The sequence below is a fragment of the Xiphophorus hellerii genome, chromosome 17 (assembly GCF_003331165.1).
Source record: "Xiphophorus hellerii strain 12219 chromosome 17, Xiphophorus_hellerii-4.1, whole genome shotgun sequence".
Lineage (NCBI taxonomy): Eukaryota > Metazoa > Chordata > Actinopteri > Cyprinodontiformes > Poeciliidae > Xiphophorus > Xiphophorus hellerii.
The window spans coordinates 719,353-738,803 of record NC_045688.1 but is presented as its reverse complement, the minus strand read 5'-3'; the positions used below and the strand labels follow the sequence as shown (position 1 = coordinate 738,803).

General features: G+C 39.5%; 2 protein-coding genes across 6 annotated transcripts in view; both read left to right on the top strand.

Moving 5' to 3' along the window:
* The first annotated feature begins 225 nt into the window (after positions 1–225).
* Positions 226–5,356, top strand: slc35e3 (solute carrier family 35 member E3). The gene is made up of 8 exons (XM_032590004.1): positions 226–486; positions 1,202–1,666; positions 2,245–2,355; positions 2,436–2,495; positions 3,161–3,259; positions 3,356–3,438; positions 3,545–3,629; positions 3,727–5,356. The coding sequence occupies exons 2-8, from the start codon at positions 1,265–1,267 to the stop codon at positions 3,826–3,828; spliced, it is 942 nt and encodes a 313-aa protein (XP_032445895.1). The 5' UTR covers positions 226–486; positions 1,202–1,264; the 3' UTR covers positions 3,829–5,356.
* Positions 5,357–6,124: 768 nt separating this feature from the next.
* upf2 (UPF2 regulator of nonsense mediated mRNA decay) overlaps positions 6,125–19,451 on the top strand; it is a 28,670-nt gene continuing 15,343 nt past the window's right edge. For 2 of the 5 annotated variants that reach the window (XM_032589627.1, XM_032589631.1), the window contains exons 1-14: positions 6,125–6,203; positions 6,487–6,560; positions 7,394–7,762; positions 8,341–9,120; positions 10,007–10,167; positions 10,892–11,083; positions 12,273–12,419; positions 13,041–13,144; positions 13,227–13,312; positions 13,391–13,499; positions 14,170–14,283; positions 14,362–14,478; positions 16,903–17,292; positions 18,914–19,189. In XM_032589627.1, the coding sequence (XP_032445518.1) occupies positions 7,395–7,762; positions 8,341–9,120; positions 10,007–10,167; positions 10,892–11,083; positions 12,273–12,419; positions 13,041–13,144; positions 13,227–13,312; positions 13,391–13,499; positions 14,170–14,283; positions 14,362–14,478; positions 16,903–17,292; positions 18,914–19,189 (2,844 nt within the window). In that variant the 5' untranslated portion in view covers positions 6,125–6,203; positions 6,487–6,560; position 7,394. The remainder of the gene's footprint in view (positions 6,204–6,486; positions 6,561–7,393; positions 7,763–8,340; positions 9,121–10,006; positions 10,168–10,891; positions 11,084–12,272; positions 12,420–13,040; positions 13,145–13,226; positions 13,313–13,390; positions 13,500–14,169; positions 14,284–14,361; positions 14,479–16,902; positions 17,293–18,913; positions 19,190–19,451) is intronic. The other 3 variants (XM_032589629.1, XM_032589628.1, XM_032589630.1) reach the window with 3 other exon arrangements.

Sequence of the window (19,451 nt, the reverse complement as noted above, 5' to 3'; positions counted from 1 at the left end):
AAAGTATTGAAACATAAACAGACGGAAACTTTATTCTTGCGTTGGGGCGATGCTCATAAAATAATTAAAATATATATAACATTTTGAGAATAAAGTCATAATATTACGAGAATTACGAGAAAATGTCATATTTTTTGAGCTTTTACGTACATAACAAAAAATAAAGTGTGTAGTGAGCCATCTCTGAACGCGACCCATCTCTGCTCTCCAGTCCCCCCTCCGCTCCGTTAGCTGCCGCTGTGGCTCCGCGGTGTGAAACTCGGAGGAAACAGGAACAAACAGGACGATTCAGGCTTTAGTCAGTTGGACCGCTGCATGTCCCCGGGCTGGGAAGAATAATCCACAGGTTCGGCAGAGATTCTGGCTCTGGAAATCCCGGGACTGCAACAGGAAGCACGGGGAACCGAGACTGAGATTGGCTCGGTTATTTCCGGAGCGGATCCCGAAGTGAAGCAGGGAAGGAGAAAGGAAGATGGAGACCCGCAGGTAAACTTTTCTTATTGCGTGGCAGACTCTCAGACACATTGACAAGTTGTGTGTGTTTCTAAAATTAAAACTACATTTATCCTTAAAGCTACAGGAACTCACTTTTAAATTATTTTTTATTATATTTAATAAATTTGGGAGAAAAATATTAGTAAATTTCCCTGTTCATAAAGTTTTTAAACTAAAGGATAAATATACATATTTGGAGTCAAATGTCTCCACTAGAATAACGAGGCTGGTTTTCTGAGCTGTTTGAGGACTAAAGGTTGGGTTTGATTCCTGTATTAGTGTTGAAAGTCATTGTAGTTCCAGACTTTATTCTCTGTCCTGAAGGTAAATTCATCCAAACGTCTTTCTGTCAATTAAATTGTTGATGCATTCATTCATCTGCTCATCTGTCCATCTTTTCAACCCTCAATTTGTTTACATGTTCAATAATTTGGTGAAGTTTTGTCCATCGATTAGTTTCTTTTTTCCAATTCATTTATCCAAAATCCATCCCTCCGTCCATCCATCCCTCCGTCCATCCATCCATCCATCCATCCATATTCTATAAATACTGTATTATCTCTGGATCCGTTTGCTTCTGTAGTTCAATATAAAATAATAATAATAATAATAATAAAAGTTGAGTTTATGAACTTTGGATCAGCTCACTTCTAATATTCTTATCTTTAGATTATATTTTCTCCGATCTGCTCTTCTTCCTCTGTAGTCCTACATTTTGAGCTTGGCAAATCCGTCCTGGGAAAAGTTGAACTGGGAGCCATCCGGAACCATGGCCCAGCAGCTCTTTGGGTTCTCAGCCAACCGGCGTATCGTCACCGGCCTGCTGGTCAACCTCTTCTCCTCCATCTGCATCGTCTTCATCAACAAGTGGATCTACGTCCACTACGGCTTCCCCAACATGACCCTCACCCTCGTTCATTTTGTGGTCACATGGCTGGGACTCTACATCTGCCAGAAAATGGACATTTTCTGTCCAAAAAGCCTACCAGTGCGCAGGATCATGTGGTTGGCACTCAGCTTTTGTGGCTTTGTGGCCTTCACCAACCTCTCTCTGCAGAACAACTCGATAGGAACGTACCAGCTGGCCAAAGTCATGACCACACCCGTCATCATCCTCATCCAGACCACATATTACAAGAAGACCTTCTCTACCAAGATTAAGCTGACGCTAGTGAGGAAAATCTATAGGCCTCAAACGATTAATCAGATTAATCACAATTAATCACAATTAATCATTACTAATGGTGATTAATTGGTACTAATCTGATTAATCGCAATTAATTGCATAAATTAAAATTGATTGGATTAATTGCAACTAATCGGAATACTCACAATTAGCCAGATAAATAATGATTAATCAGGGTAATTTTGACTTAATCAGAATATTTGCAACTAATTGGATTAATTGCAATCATCTAATTAATTTCAATTAATTGGCTTAATCATGACTAAACTGATTGTTACTTAGTAATTGGATTAATTGTAATTAATCTGCTTAATTAAGTAATCAATTTTACTTAATTCAACAAACAAATTGAATTGTTTATTTGCATGTTTTAATCTATTTATAATATTGTATAAAGAAGGGTTAAGTGATTAAATGATAAATCTGCAGAATGTGCCAATTTTTTAATCGATTACAAATATAATTGTTAGTTGTGGTAATAAAAGTCTGATTTTGGAAATCTGCTGTTTCCTTGATAAAACATTCACTAAAGGATCAGAGTTTTGCTTCATTTGTCCTTCCAGGTACCCATAACTTTGGGGGTGATATTGAACTCCTACTACGACGTGCGTTTCAACCTGTTGGGGACGGTTTTTGCCACACTGGGGGTTCTTGTCACTTCACTTTACCAAGTGGTGAGTAAATATCCACCCATGGATCCTCTGAGAGCAGCAAACTAAACTGAAATGACACAAAAACCCTTTTTGTGTTTCAGTGGGTGGGGGCGAAACAACATGAGCTCCAGGTGAACTCCATGCAGCTTCTCTACTATCAGGTAAGAAGTCTGGTGCAGGTCGAAGGTCAGTTATTAATAAACAGTCCAGTTGGGACTTCTCTTATCACTGCTGACTTGCAAAACTAATCACAACCTGTACAGTTTTTGCAAAACGCCATGTTGGTCAAAAACAGACGCTGCATCCGGCAGCATCATGCTGAGGGGGTACATTTATAAAGCAGGGGAACTCCTAAATACTGGCTGCAGATAGGGAGAACATTTCTGAACACAAACATTCAGCCAGAGCTACGGTGTTTTAGAGCAAAACATATATTAAAATGGCCTAATCAAAGTCCAGACCCAAAACTAGCCATTTTACGACTAAAACTGCTATTCACAGATGCACTGCACCCAGTTTGGCTAAGTTTGCTAAGAAGCATTTGCAGGAATTGCGGCGTCTAAATGTGCAAAGCTGGTGGACACAAAAACTGAAAGGCCGGAAAACAAATACATGCCACACTTTTCAGATTTCCAAAGAGAATTTTAAGAATCGGTGCTTCACTTTTTCCTTTATTTTCATTTTGTGTATTTTTAAATAAAATTAGTTTAAAAAATATATTTAATTTCATCATTTAAAATGTATGTTACATAATTTCATGAGACATTTATTTATTTCATGACACATTTGTTTAATCTTGTCCCATTTGGCCCTCCGTACTCCTCAGGCTCCTCTGTCCTCCGCCATCCTCCTCGGGATCATCCCGCTGTTTGAGCCGCTGGCTGGAGATGGTGGGATATTCGGACCCTGGTCACTGCCTGCTCTGGTCAGACATCAAACATGCTAATGCTAATGCTAACACGGAGCAGCTAACCCTGGTTTTTTCCTGAAGTATTAGCATTGCTGTTCTCCCTCCGACCAGGTGGCGGTGCTGTTCTCAGGCGTGGTGGCTTTCCTCGTTAACCTTTCCATCTACTGGATCATTGGGAACACTTCGGCTGTAACGTATCCTTCAGGCACGGAGGGGGGGGAGTGGTGATGAGGCCCAGGTGGTTCAGGAGGGATTATTTGTTCGTCCATCCGTTTGTTGTCCCTTGACTTCCTCCTTCAGCTACAACATGTTTGGTCATTTCAAGTTCTGCATCACTCTGATTGGAGGATATCTGCTCTTCCATGACCCGCTGTCTCTCAACCAGGTGAAGCTAACTTCCTCTAGCTCTGCTCCGTGGAGTCAACCATTAATGTCCTTCTAAACTGTCTCTCCCTGTCTCCCTGTCTCTGTCTGTCCCTCAGGCGTTGGGAATCCTTTGTACACTGGCAGGAATCCTGTCCTACACTCACTTCAAGCTGCTTGAACAGGAGGAGGGAAAAAGCCGCCTGGCTCAGAAGCCATAGGCTGACCTCTGACCCCTCACAGCAACCAGATGAAGAAACCTCCTAAGATGTCTCAGAATGTCCTTTAGAGGAACAAAACATTTCTTTAAAATTTTACTCTTCAGGAAGAGAAGCGGAAACAAATCGCAGCATCGCCTCGACTCGAAATCCAAAGCAGTGTTAGCTTCAAAAAACATTTTCATTTTCAACATAGACCAGGATAACGGCCTTTCAGGAGTTTTTGCACGGACAGATTTGGGTCTGAGTTTTCTGCAGAATTTCCTGCAAATTATTGAGATTTAGTTGACAAACTGGACGGTTTTAGAACAACGGTTCAACAGAAATCAGACAAAGCGTTTACCAGCAGCTTCCTCTGACGCTGCCTGTTCTGCACATCGTTTGCGCTGCCACTCATCATGGGCTTCAGTGTTGTTCATTTTAGGTATTTAATGATTTATTTACTCATATTCTAGGGTGAATTTGATTATGTAAAACAAAGACTGCCTTTTTATCAATCAAGTTTTAATCACACAGGATTTTTACAAAAAAGCAAAAATACACACCCTTTAATGTTTGGTTAAATGTTTGAGGAGCAAAGAAGTTGACTTTTTCAGATCATTCACTCCAACTACATAAAGTCTTACCAAGTATTTTTGTCTAGTTTCTAGTTCAAATATCTTAGTACACTTTAAATAAGACAAAACTAACTTACAAGTAATTTTTCAGCAACAAATAGGAACCTGTTTTAGCTCAAAATTTCGTAATATTGATGAAAAAGTATTAGTTCCACTGGCAGATTTTCTCTAGTAGTTTTTCATCAAAATTAAGGAATTAACTTAAAATAAAAAATAAGATACTCTTGCTGAAAAGTTACTTGTAAGTTAATTCTGTCTTATTTCAAGTGTACTAAGATATTTGCATTATAAACTAGGCAGAAATTCTTGGTAAAAATTAGGGGTTTTTGCAGTGCTGTCTTGTTGAACCCGAGTTAAGTAGACGTCTAGCTAACAATGGACTAGCTCTTGGGCAAGGTGGTGGTGGTATCATGCTACAGGGATGCACAAAATGAACGGAAAGAATAAAGATGGTGGACTACCTCCACCTTTTCTGGCTTCACCTCAAGTCAACAGCTAGATGTTTGAAACTGGGACTCAGTTTGATGAATCAGGAAACCAAAACTTTACCTGGAGGAATCAGTTTTAGCTGATAACTCACTTTTGTCCTGGCTGAATTTAACCTCAGACATTTCAGCGATGCAGTTTTTTTTCCTTGAATGGATTCATTTCAGTTTTATTTTTACAGCAAAACATAATCATGCTTTAATCGTCGTTCAGTATTTTTTACCGATTTCTTTATTTTATTAATTTAGTCTGGCTTATTATTTTCTGTGTGTAGCTTAATTACATTCTGCAGTAGATTTCTTTTTTTTATTCTTTGTCTTTTTGTTTATGTTTTGTTGTTTTAATATGGATTAAAGTGAGTTGTAATAAATCGGGTTGTAATGAGAAATTCCAATATTCTGCAATAAACTGCTGAAATTATGCTATAATTTCCTCTTCAGTGTTTACTTGTTAAAATTAAGTACATATCAGTAATTAATTTACATTTTAATTAATAAATGGTAAGAGAAAACCTGTATTTCAGGTCTTTTTAAGAATTGATATGATAAAACAGATTTGTGGGTCTGAAATTAATTAATTTTTTTCCTTACATATTATGTCAAAAACATAAATCAAAGATAACCTGAGTGCAGAAAGTATTTCTTCAATAATTTCATTAGGTGAAGAAAAGTTATGCAGCACAATGACTCAAAATAAAAACACAAAATTAAGGTTTTGTTGTGGCCAAGTTAAAGTCTAGATTTGAATCTGATTCCGATGTTGTGTGACCTTTTCTATGTTACAATTATTTTTGAGGGGGAAAAAAAGCAAAAAACATTTGAAAAGATTTAAGGAATGTCAACTATTTAAAAATAGTAATAACTATAAAATAATATTTAATATATATTAAATGCGATAAAAAGTGTAATATAAAAATGTAAATTATTATTTATTTATTTTATTCCTTAGTGGGAGTGTTTGAGAAGAAAAATGCTGGTTTTAAAGCGTTATATTAGCCGCCTAACATAGCCTAGCATACGACTACAGGCGACCTTAAAAATTCCAGTTGACACAATTTAAATTTGCCAAGATATATGATAAAGTAAAATATACATATATTAAAAATAAATCTGTATTGATATATAGACCAATTATTTTAGCTGCCACAAAATTACCTATGTTTGTTTTATTTACTATATTTTTAATCAGGCAAAACGTATAGTACCAATATAACAGGGTCCTTCTTCGGTTAACTTGGAAACCATTCACCGATGTTTGTTTTGGAGTCATCAGTAGGTAAATTTCATCTTTTTACAGCCACATTCCCACAAATTTGTGCCTATATCTGTTATTTTACCGTGTATGTTATTTAAAGTCAACATTGCCACAGCTTAATGCGCATTTCCGGGGTGTATAAACGTCTGTTTATATCGGTTCATACAATGCCTTAGCTAATGCTAATGCTAACTTATGAATTTCTAAACACATTTTAACGCTACAGCTTGTTAGTAGCACTCTGAAATGAAAGCACATCGACGAGTTTAGCTGTTAAGAGCTGAAGGATCTTGTCTTTTTTCAGTAAACGTGTCAGCTAAGGTCTGTGGTTAAAAGGCGGTTCGGTGGTTTGATTTCCGACTCTTCCTCACGATGCAGGTAAATGGTTTTGTCGTTAAATTAGGTTTTGAAATAACATTTTTAAAAGATCCCTGACTTGTTACAGCTCCCACAGTTTAAATGACATGTTTTGCGTGGTAATAGTTGGTAGTTTGAAGAAATGCTGCAGCAACATTCCAGCTCTATATTATGAAGTTGAATTGAATAGAACCGTGTGGAGTTAAAATCCAATTTTTGTCTTTAAAACTGGTAACTTGTAGATTTTTTATTTTTATTTTTTACAAAATAAAGAATAACTTCTTTTGCGCATGGATTTTTAGAAGTTATTTTAATCAGCTCTTACATGTTAGTGTGTCAGATTGCCACAAAAATAACTTATTATATTCAAGTGCAAAATTCTTCTGCTGTCCATCAAATTCAGAAATACTTTATGAATCCCAAAGGGAAGTTAAATGTTTTTGAGACTCATTAATTAGAATCCTTTAGAGAATTATTGTATATGGTGAATTATTCTTGAAGAAAAGTCACAATGAGTTAAATATTCACAATCACAATTTAACTTTTTTCATACCGATGAAGTAAAGCCCAGTTTGTATCTGGTTTAATTTAGGTTATCTGGTATGTTTTGACATAGCACCTTAAGTTTAAGGTTCTTTTCCTGTTCGTTTAGTAAACAGTTCTCTAAAAAAGGTTTGGTTCTGAAATTAGTATAAAAGCAGTGTTATATATTAGGATTTCACTCTTTAATGGCTTCAACAGATTGAAAAGTTGTCCATTTTAAGCTTCAGTTTAGTTTGTTGTTCATGGTTTTTAAGGAATCTGAACAGTTTTCTGTTTTGTTGAAGAAAGTTTTTGTTGTTCTCCACCCTCAGTATGCCTGCTGAGAGCAAGCCCTCAGTAAACATGGATGAAAAAGACGTCAACTCCTTCACCAACAAAGAAAAAGAGAAGGACAAAGAGGCTGAATGGAGGGCGGCATCTGGTAGAGACAAGGCTAAAGAAGAGGCGAAAGCCAGCGGTAAAAAGGATGCAGGCAAGGAGGAGAAGAAAAAGCGCTTAGAGGAGGAAAAGAAGAAGAAAGAGGAAAAGGAGCGAAGGAAGAAAGAGGAGGAAAAGCAGAAAGCGGAGGAGGATCAGAAGAAGAAAGAGGAGGAGGAGAAGAAGCAACAGGAGGAGCTGCAGAAGAAGCTCGAAGAAGATGAGGCCAAACGGCAGCGTGAGGAAGAGGCAGCACTGCTCAAGTGAGTCATGGTTAACTTCATTATGAAGAAGAAACCGAGTGATGAGGTCAAATTAAGTTTGGATTAATCCAGTTCATTCAGACTATTTCATTAAGAGATTCTGACTTTTATTTTTCCTGTTTAGGAACCAAACATAACGCAAAGAGCAGCTGCTAATTTTATAAAACAAGCTCCTTTATATTGCTGAAAAGTTACTTGTGAATTACTTTTGTTGTATTTTCAATGTAATAAGACATTTGCACTAGAAACTAGACCAGGGCTGGGCAATCCTGGTCCTGGAGGGCCGGTGTCCTGTAACTCTTAGACGTCTCCCTGATCCAACACGCTTGAATCCAACAGCTGAATCACCTCCTAAGTGCAGTCAGGTTCTCCAGAGTCCTGCTAATGACCTCATTATTTGACTCAGGTGTGTTGAAGTAGAGAAACATGTAAAAGTTGCAGGACACCGGCCCTCGAGGCCTGGAGTTGCCCACCCCTGGACTAGACCATAAATACTTGTTAAGATTTTGTGTTTTTTCAGTGAAATGAAAAACCCAGAACTATTCTAACCCTGGTCCACCGTTGTCTCTCGTCTCCAGGGAAAAGGAGGAGGGGCACCAGCTGCACCAGGAGGCCTGGGAACGGCATCAGGGCCGGAAGGAGCTCCGCAGCCGGAACCAGAACGCCCAGGAGGCCCGACCCGAGGAGGCCTTCTTCAGCCGCCTGGACTCCAGCCTGAAGAAGAACACGGCCTTCGTCAAGAAGCTGCGCACACTGACGGAGCAGCAGCGCGACACGCTCTCCAACGACTTCGCCTCGCTCAACCTCAGCAAGTACATCGGCGAGGCGGTGAGCTCGCTGGTGGAGGCCAAGCTGAAGATCTCCGACGTGGGCTGCGCCGTGCACCTGTGCTCCCTGTTCCACCAGCGCTACGCTGAGTTTGCGCCGCTTCTGCTACAGGCCTGGAAGAAGCACTTTGAGGCCAGGAAGGAGGACAAGGCGCCCAATGTGAGCAAGCTCCGCACCGACCTGCGCTTCATCGCCGAGCTCACCATCGTCGGCCTGTTCACCGACAAGGAGGGGCTGTCGCTGATCTACGAGCAGCTGAAGAACATCATCGGGACGGACCGCGAGACGCACACTCATGTGTCGGTGGTGATCAGCTTCTGCAAGCACTGCGGCGACGACATCGCCAGTCTGGTGCCGCGCAGGGTGAAGCTGGCGGCGGAGAAGTTCCGCTTGGCGTTCCCGCCGAGCGAGATCATCAGCACCGAGAAGCAGCAGCCGTTCCAGAACCTGCTGAGGGAATACTTCACCTCGCTGACCAAACACCTGAAGAAGGACCACCGGGAGCTGCAGAACATCGAGAGGCAGAACCGGTCAGATTAATCAAGCAATAAATCAATCTATCAAGTTTATTTGAATAGCACATGTCAGCAACACAGCAGTTCAAAGGACATTTCATCATAAAAAAAGATGAAATGTGTTCAATTTATTACGGTTCCAAAGCAACTAAACTGGTGAGTTTTAGTCTAGATTTAAAGGAACTCAGTGTTTCGGCTGTTTTGCAGTTTTCTGGAAGTTTGTTCCAGATTTGTGGAACATAGAAGCTGAATGCTGCTTCTCCATGTTTGGTTCAGACCAGAACCAGAACCTGAGAGGTCTGGAAGGTTGATCCAGCAGCAGCAGATCTTTAATCCAATCAGTGATTTATAAACTACCAGCAGGAGTTAAAGTGTCTTTTCTCAGTGAAGGACTGTAGAGCTGGGTGATGTAGAGCTGGGTGACGTAGAGCCAGGTGACGTAGAGCTGGGTGGTGTCTCTATCCTCCTGGTTCTAGTCAGAACTCCAGCAGCAGCGTTCTGGACCGTTGGGTTGTCAATCATACCTGTGAAGACGCTGCTGCAGGAATCAAAGCCACTAAAGAGAAACTAAAGCCTGGATGAGTTTCTCTGATTTGAGACTTTATTCTTGTAAAACCAAAAAATCAGTTAATCAATAAAATTGATTAATAGTTCACGTTGCTTCATGTTTTTCTGCCAATCCGTCCGACTCGTTTTAATCAGTTCCCCTTTGGACTTTAGTTGCGTTTTCTCTCATTTTCAGCCATGAGATGACTTTCTATTATTTAAATCCCATCAGAATTATAAATGAGCTCCTCAACTCAAAGAAAGTTAACAGAAAACAAAAAGTAAATAAATTTTCCTGTAAAATGGATTTTTAAGCACTTTGACCCGAGCTAAGTTTTTCTGTTGTTGGTTTCAGGCGGATCTTGCACTCCAAAGGGGAGCTGAGCGAAGATCGCCACAAGCAGTACGAGGAGTTCGCCACGTCTTACCAGAAGCTGCTGGCCAACACGCAGACGCTGGCTGACCTGCTGGACGAAAACATGCCAGAGCTGCCGCAGGACAAGACGGTGCAGGAAGGTGAGCCAGCCCCCAGCAGGGGGCGCCCAGCAGGGGGCAGCCCTCAGATCAAGTTACTGGGAAATAGTAATTAGTTACTAATTACTGATTACTTCCCCAAAAAAGTCATCCAGTTACTATACTGATACTATACTGATTCTCAAAATTGATTATTTACTGTAATAATCACTTTAAACACCACAAAAATTAAACAATATGCGTTTGAGCCAAATTCTATTTTTTCTTCATATTCCATTATATGAAATTTAATAAAATGAAACAGACTCTTTTTTAAAGGTGACCTTCATAGGAGGATACATCTATGTAGCTCAGGCTGGGGTTGCTAGGTAACGGGGTGGAATTCTGCCGGGGTTGCTAGGTAACAGGGTGGAATTCTGCTGGGGTTGCTAGGTAACAGGGTGGAATTCTGCTGGGGTTGCTAGGTAACAGGGTGGAATTCTGCTGGGGTTGCTAGGTAACGAGGCAGAGTCCGTGGAATGTGACTTAACAATCAGGAAGTTTCTGAAACGGCTCATTTTCCAGACACCAAAAAGCTATAACTCATTGGCCAAAAAAATGCAATTTATTTTAATTGTTTTTTGTCATGGTTTTTAAGCACTTGGTCTGTTTTTAGAGGCAGGTGAGACCCTAATGGAAGTATAAAAATGCGAATTTTGCATAAAACTATCCTTCTCTGGATAATTTGGTTGGATGTAGCCCTGGCATCAGCTGTTTTCTCCCTCAGAGCACGGCCCCGGCATCGACATCTTCACCCCCGGAAAACCCGGAGAGTACGAACTGGAGGGCGGCATCTGGGAAGACGAAGACGCGCGAAACTTCTATGAAAACCTGATCGACCTGAAGGCTTTTGTTCCCGCCATCCTGTTCAAGGACAACGAGAAGAGCGGCCTGAGCAAAGACAAGGACGACGCCAAAGGTACGTTTATCACTATTCTGTGCTTTCTTAGTTTTATTTATTTATTATGAAGTATTGCTAGTCTTGAGTAAAATTTCTGGATACTGTGAGTAAAAACGTATAAAGTTTTATTAAAAAGTTCCTAAGTTTCAGATTGAAAGAAACTTATTTCTGCTACTTGTTATTTTGTAATTGTCATTCAAGTTATTTATTTTCTTTTTGGTCTTTAAAAACACAGAAATTTCCACATCACTTTGTATTTTGGTCCATCTGATAATGCAGTTTTTAAATATTAAATGATTGGTAATTAATCAGTTATTCAGTATTTGAGTAGAATTTTACCAAATACATTTTTACTCTTGAGTAATTTGGTGGGCGACTACTTTTTACTTTTACTTGAGTATAATTTTTGGGTAGCACTACTTCAATGTATTTTTACTCAAGTAAAAAGGAGACATCCAAGAATGGACTCAATGTAAAACAGTATTTGGTAAAAATCAACTCAAGTTCTGAGCAACTGATCAAACATCAATAATTAAATATTTTAAAGTTATGTCACCAGACGGATTAAAATAGATTATGTAGAAATTTTGGTATTTTAAACAACCAAAATGAAAATAATTCATATTTTTTCATAACAAAATCAGGCAAAAAATATTTTTTTCCAATTTTTTTCGATGTGAAGCTTTAACAAAAACTGCAAGTGTGTGTCTGGAAAGATTTTTGTTTAGTACAAGTTTGTTCTTTATTCAGTGAAGAAATTTTACTGAAGTAAGAGTAGAAATACTTCACAACAAAATTAATCAGGTGATGGTTAAATAAAAACAGCGCAGTAAAAATACTCCTAATCTTACTCAAGTAAGTGGAACTAGTTACTACCCAACTTTTGTCTTTAGCTAAAGATCATGAGCAATGCCTTCCGCTAGCGCTAGGCTAGCAAGTTTGTTTTGGTTGTATTTACCCAGGATGCCGTGCGCTGTAATTCACCTCCTGCTTTTGGAGCGGTCTCTAATATACTTGGTCTTCACATATGCATTCAAACTGCATCAGAGTTCATTTCAACCGAACCGAGACCGAGATTTGTAGGCGAACCAGAGTTAGATCAGCATTCACACCTCAGCAAAACAAACTGGACTTTCTGGACAAGCGGACTGGAGTCGGGTTGGAGCGACCGATGGGGCTGGTGTGAGTGATGCTCTGTTGTCCTCAGATGGCAGAGAAGGGAAGGACGTGAGCACCACAGAAGAGCTGGAGCTGGAGCTGGAGGCGCTGGACATCGCAGACGAGCCTCTGGAGCTGGAGGGAGGAGACGAGGTGGAGAACGAGGAGCTGGCCAAGAAGCTGCTGGATGAGCAAGGTGGGACCTGATTCCAATCTGAGATTTTCCTGAACAATTCAACTCAAAAACATGTCTAAGGTGAAAATAATAACATAATCTGATTAAACCGAGTTGCTCTATTTAAATATCCTATTTTTAATCTTATATTATCGTTTATGGCAATAATTTTTGGGACAATTCATCCATCAGATCCCTGATTTGTTTCTAGAACTGCAACTAATGATTATTTTTATTAATCAATTACTCTGACAATTAATCTGATAAAACTTTGCACATTCTTCAGATTTTTGATCCGTTTTATACAAAATTAAAAATACATTAAGATGCAAATTAACTCTTCCATTTTTATATAGAAAATTAACATTTTCTTGAATTAAATGCAGCAAAGGAAACACCTGCAGCCAAAAAACCACTTAACATGTGAAAAGTTCTTCTGTTTCTGCCTGACTTAACATCAGTACAGTGTATTTATTCATTAGATTAACTGATTAATAACAGGACACACAAAGTGATTATAATAGTATTTTGAATTAAAAAGACAGAAATGAAGTCTGATTGCCGATTTCACTGCATTTTTCTTTTATTAGCAGGTTTTTAGTTCATCTAGATTTTAGACATTATTGTCGTCTTTTTGTGCAGAGCAAGAAGACGAGGAGGCCAACACCGGGTCGCACCTGAAGTTGATCGTGGACGCCTTCATTCAGCAGCTTCCTAACTGTGTCAACAGAGACCTGATAGACAAGGTGAGTTAATCTGAGGTTTAGACCTCAGATTAACTGCTGCAGCTGCAAACAGTTGATAAACTGCTTATCTGGACTCTTTCAGGCTGCCATGGACTTCTGCATGAACATGAACACCAAATCCAACCGGAGGAAACTGGTCCGGGCCTTGTTCACCGTCCCCAGGCAGAGGTGAGGTTCATACCTGGAATCGCCACACAGAGGCGCTGTGGCACCGTGTTTCTGTTTGGTGACCAGCTGATGTTTCAGGTTGGATCTTCTGCCTTTCTACTCTCGCCTGGTGGCGACGCTGCATCCCTGCATGTCAGACGTAGCCGAGGATCTTTGCTCCATGCTGAAGGGAGACTTCAGGTTCCATGTGGGTCGTTTTTCCTTCATTAAACCTTTAAATTCACTGTAAATACAGAGACAAATACACACGTTTCTGCAGATCTCAGTATTAGTTAAGCCTTTCAGGGTTTATTCAGGTGCTTGAAATACTTGGAAAAATGCTTAAATGTATGTATTTTCATGGTTTGGAAAGTGCTTAATTTCTGTGTGAAGTCCTTGAAAGTGCTCTATATTCACACTGCACAGTTTGATAATAAAGTGCAATCTGACTTTTGATTAAAAGCCTAAAGTAGGAAAATGCTATTTGCAGTTTAAACCAAAATGTTTTTTTTAAAAATCAGACTAAACTTGTTTTAGGTCCAATAGAATTTCTAAAATTATTTTGCTGAAATCCAGAAAAATAATTGATTAATCTGATGAATCGTTACAGCGCTACATATTTCCTTATTTCTTGCATTAATATTTCCAAATGTACAAAACTCTCTTGTGCATTAAAAGCATTAATATAAATAATCGATTAATCTGATTAATCTCAAGTGTAGTTCTGGGAAAGTTTGAAAACTTCCCTGAAATGCTTGAAAGGCTCTTGAGTTTTACTGTGTAGAAACCCTGCAATTTATTTAAATATAAAAAACCCAAAGAAGCATCAAATAAGACTTGAAAATATTTGCTTTAGTAAATGTTTGTCCCATTTTTAGATCCGTAAGAAGGACCAGATCAACATCGAGACCAAAAACAAAACGGTGCGATTCATCGGAGAACTTTCCAAGTTCAAGATGTTCTCAAAGACCGACACGCTTCACTGTCTGAAGGTGAGTCTGGACCTCCGAACCGTCCTCTGGTTTCCTCAAATGTTTGATTAAGAAGTCCGTTTTGCTGCGCCCCAACAGATGCTGCTGTCTGATTTCACCCACCACCACATCGAGATGGCCTGCACGCTGCTGGAGACCTGCGGCCGCTTCCTGTTCCGCTCGCCTGACTCTCACCTGCGGACCAGCGTCCTGCTGGTCAGTCCTCTCCCTGCGGCCCCAACGTTTCTGTCTTTATTGGCACAAAACCAGCTGCTGCTAACCAGAAGACAGATTCAATCTTGAGTCTGTCGCAAATGTGCGCAAAACTTTCAGTATTGCACAAAAAACAATTTGCGGTGTTTCTATTACATAAACAACTAAAATCACATGTGAACAAGTTTTTTCATGCGATAAGTAATTAAGCACACGTAGGCCTGTCGCGATAAACGATAAATCAATTAATCGTACGATAAATTAAAACTATCAACGTCATTTTAATTATCGGCATTATCGTCTCTTCCGACCTTTTTCTCTTTCTGTTAATGACACTGAATGAAAAAAGGCTCAACTCCGGTGCTCTCCACTGACTCCTCCCTTCCTCATTTTACTTAGTGTAAAGCCCAGCGCACACGACACGATCTTAGAGCTGTTGGCCGATTGTCGGCCCATTTTCAAAACCTGACAGACCACACATTAACGGTTCGATCGGGTTCGGTCCTGCCGTGTGGTGTCCAACAATGGGCACAAAATAATGGCTACAAGTTCAGTTAACTAATTTTAAAACCAGGCATTAATCAATGCTTTACTACAATCTACCTGCAATGCATGTGGCTAGTGTCAGCGTAAAGTCCTGACTGAATGAAAATCATTAGAACCTATTTACGTCACGTTAACGAAGAACAGCTGAAAAGTTACCGGGTTTATCAACTGCGGTAGCAATTTCGCTCCAACTCCTCCTCTTGTCATTTCTATATTCTTTGCATGTTGAACAATATCCACAATATGTGGATGTTGTTTCCACATATCATCTCCAATGTCCGCTGGACTTCGGGTTGCTTGGGATTCCCCTCCGTAATTTCCCCTCAGAAAACACGGAGGAGAATCCTTGCTTTCTGATTGGCTGCCTGTCACATTCAACAGGCTGCGTTAAAGATCCCAGTCGGAGAAAAACCCAGATTTAGATCGGAGCGGCACAATCTTAGAAAGACCAACGATCTAAGATTGTTGTAAGGGGAAAAATAGGAGCAAAAAATCATGTAGTGTGAACTATTGCATCAGGTAGTCGATGTGCCCATCTTCTCTATTTAAATCTAATTATTACTGAAGGGCAACATAATATACAGACTTCATAATCTGCACTCTTTTGGTTGAATGCAGTATTTATTTCCACTTTGGCTTTATGTTGTTTAGTTTTTTGTTCAAGTGAGTTTTTTGTTAATGGAGACTGAGAATCCATTTTATTTTTGTTTGTTTTGTTTATTTTGTTTATCATTTCCAGTGTTAAATATTCTTTTGAAAATAAAGTGTATCTATCTTTGGCAGGAAATCACATCCATTATTACGTCATTTCCATTAAATCAGTGTAAAAAGATCTTCAAACAATATTATCGTTTATTGCAATAATTTTTGAGACAATTAATCGTTCAGCAAAATTTGCTATCGTGACAGGCCTAAGCACACGGTGTATCATCCTCAGACAACGTCCTGTTTTCTTCGTCATTTCTGCCAGTAGTAACATCCTGTTGTTGATCATGTGATGCAGAAAAAGTGTTTTTTATTGCAGTTTCGTGAAATAAACCAGTTTTGACTCAAAAAAAGCCACCTCATCCTAGCGCCAGGACGTTTTATCAAAAAAGGTTGTTTTTTTTCAAAAGTGGTGTTTTCCCATTAAGCAATTTTTTTCCTGAAATGTCAAATTGTTCAGTTATATGGTCGATGGAAACACAGCTAACGTTTGTTTTTTAATGTTTGGAAAAGTTTCTAAAGACGTTCTCTCTCTTTTATAAAACAATGCTTGGAATAAGGTTGAAATTTAATCATTTAAAAATGTCTTCAAATGCTCACACACTGACTAATTTAATGGCACTCCTGTTAATTCAATTAGGGCTTCAACTAGCAATTATTTTAGTAATCAATTCTGACGATTAATCAGATTTTTAAAAAATTATCTGATTCTGCATATTTTTTATTTAACCACTTTTGCCTTTTTCCAAAATATTAGAAATACAATAAATGCATATAAATAACCAATTAAGCTTATTTTTAAAATAAGAAATTAAAGTCTAGGTAGCCATTTTTTGGAGACCAATTTTGTTTATGGAGATTTAATAATTAATTTTATTTGTTTTGTTTATTTTGGATATTTAAAATGTCTTCCAGTTCCAGTGTTAAATGTTAGAAATTAAAGTTAGTTGATCTTTGAGAATTTGTTCTTGCATTTTTATGTAATTATTATCATTTTATTACTTGAAAATGGTCTCAAAACAACATCATTGTTTATCGTGTTAACGTCTGGGACAATTTATCGTCCAGCAAAATTCGGAAATTCTTTAAAATGTTAAAAATAAAAATAACAGTAAGTGTTTTTATAAAATAAATAATTTCAGCAGATATTCAGCTCAGATTTTCTCTGCTCTGCAGGAACAAATGATGCGTAAAAAGCAGGCGCAGCACCTGGACGCGCGCTACGTCACCATGGTGGAGAACGCCTACTACTACTGCAACCCGCCGCCCATCGAGAAGGCCGTGAAGAAGAAGCGGCCGCCACTGCAGGAGTACATCAGGAAGCTGCTATACAAGGACCTGTCCAAGGTCACCACGGAGAAGGTGCTGCGGCAGATGCGCAAGCTGCCGTGGCAGGAGCCCGAGGCGAAGGGCTACCTGATCTGCTGCATGATCAACATCTGGAACATCAAGTACAACAGCATCCACTGCGTGGCCAACCTGCTGGCCGGCCTGGTGGCGTACCAGGAGGACGTGGGCATCCACGTGGTGGACGGCGTCCTGGAGGACATCCGGCTCGGCATGGAGGTACGCTCACACCAAACTCTACGTACGTATTACGGTCCGAAAGGCTTTGGAAAAAATTACCTTTAGGAGTATCTCTGCTTTTACTTGATTATGCTTTTGTTATGTAGAAGTATTTCTACTCTTACTTGAAGAAATTTTTATTTCTGTAAATGGTGTTTCTTTGAGTCTGTACACTCTACTTAATGGTTAATTAATTGCTAAATTGATGATTATTTCAATAATAGGTTAATCATAATTAATCCGATTAATCGTTTCAGCCCCACATGTTCTTCTATTAACATTTCTAATGTATTAAAATGTCTCTTGTGCATTAAAAAGCATCGATAGACATGTAAAAACAAGAACTATTCCAGGTTTTCTTAGCTATTGCCGTTTCAAAACGGAAAATTTGAAGCCTGAGTTTCACCTGGAATGTTTCAGCTGCACATGGAGAGCCGTCTGCACGTTACTGCACGCATTACGCATCCACCCTGTGGCACCGAGTGGAAACACTGAGCCTTTTGTCCAAGCCTGTTGACAGTAACTACAGTATGTTTACTCAAACTGTGATTTTAGACCAAAGCCTAAAGGATTTGCAAAATGATCCCACTGGGAACTTTGGTTAGATTTCAATAAAATGTGGAAAATCTTGTCACTTCTTTATTTTCTGTTGGAATCCAAAACCTGCTACACATTTCTTATGTGTCAGAATAAAAAAGTTGGATCTGTGAAAATCGGAACCGGTATTTCAGACCTCAGATAAAACCAGAAGTTAGAATCTGTCAGAATAATCCAGCTTGCATCTTTTTTTCTGACATCTTCCTGAGCTGAAGAGACTCAGTGCAGATCCTCCAGCAAAGTGCCAGCCTTCCTGCTGGATTTAACATCAGCACAGTGCAGCACTGATCCAGAGATTAGCTTTTAGATTAACTGACTCACAAGGTGCTTAAGAGGAGATTTCTTTACAGACTTTGAAGCTAAAACTTCAACTTCAGGAGCTGTGGGTAGAAAAGAAGTTTTTTTTTAAATTTTGAAACAAAATGTTGTTTTTTGTACAGTTTTAGCTTAATTACTTCTGAGTGTCTTTCACCAAATTGCCTTTAATTGAGCCTTTACACTTCAGTTAATGATTAATCGATTACTAAATTACTTGACGATTATTTTAATAATTGATTAATTCCATTAATCAATTCAACCTACATGTTTTTTCTTCTATTAATATTTCAAAATGTAAAAAACTTGCTCTTGTTCATTAACAAACATCAGTAGAAGTGTGAATGACCCAGTTACCAGTTAATTGATTATTTCAATAATTGATTAATCATGATTAAGCTGATTAATCACTTGACTCCTAACAGCATGTTCTGTATTTTCATAGTATTTCCTATATTCTGCCTTCTGAAAGTGAAACGTTTGTCGCTGAAACTGCTGGAGTATTTTCACATCAGATGGAAACAAAAAGATGAAATGAAGTCTGAGTCAAACCTTCAACGTTCCAGTAAATAATGTGGCTTCGCCACAGCATGATGCTGCCGCTTCAGCATGATGCTGCCGCCGCAGCATGATGCTGCCGCCACAGCCTTGATGCTGCAGCCGCAGCCTTGATGCTGCAGCCGCAGCCTTGATGGTTTGCTGTTTCCAGGTCAACCAGCCCAAGTTCAACCAGCGGCGGATCAGCAGCGCCAAGTTCCTGGGTGAGCTCTACAACTACCGCATGGTGGAGTCGGCCGTTGTCTTCCGGACGCTCTTCTCCTTCATCTCCTTCGGGGTGAACCCGGACGGCAGCCCCAGCCCGCTGGACCCGCCCGAGCACCTGTTCCGCATCCGGCTCGTCTGCACGCTGCTCGACACCTGCGGCCAGTACTTCGACCGCGGCTCCAGCAAGAAGAAGCTCGACTGTTTCCTCATCTACTTCCAGGTCTGTTGCAGCGCCTCCCACCGCTAACATGCTAACAGAACCCACAGGGTTCATACAGAGGCTTGAATCCTCAAGGATTTTGGTGTTTTCAAGGTTTGGAAAGTGCTTGGTTTCTGCATAAAGTCCTTGAAAGTGATTCATATTCAAATGGAGCAGTTTGATAATTAAGTTCAATCTCACGCTTAATTAAAAACGTCAATTTGAAAACGGATATTTTCATCCATTTTTTTCTCACAGAATGAAGTTGAGTCAGAATAAACTT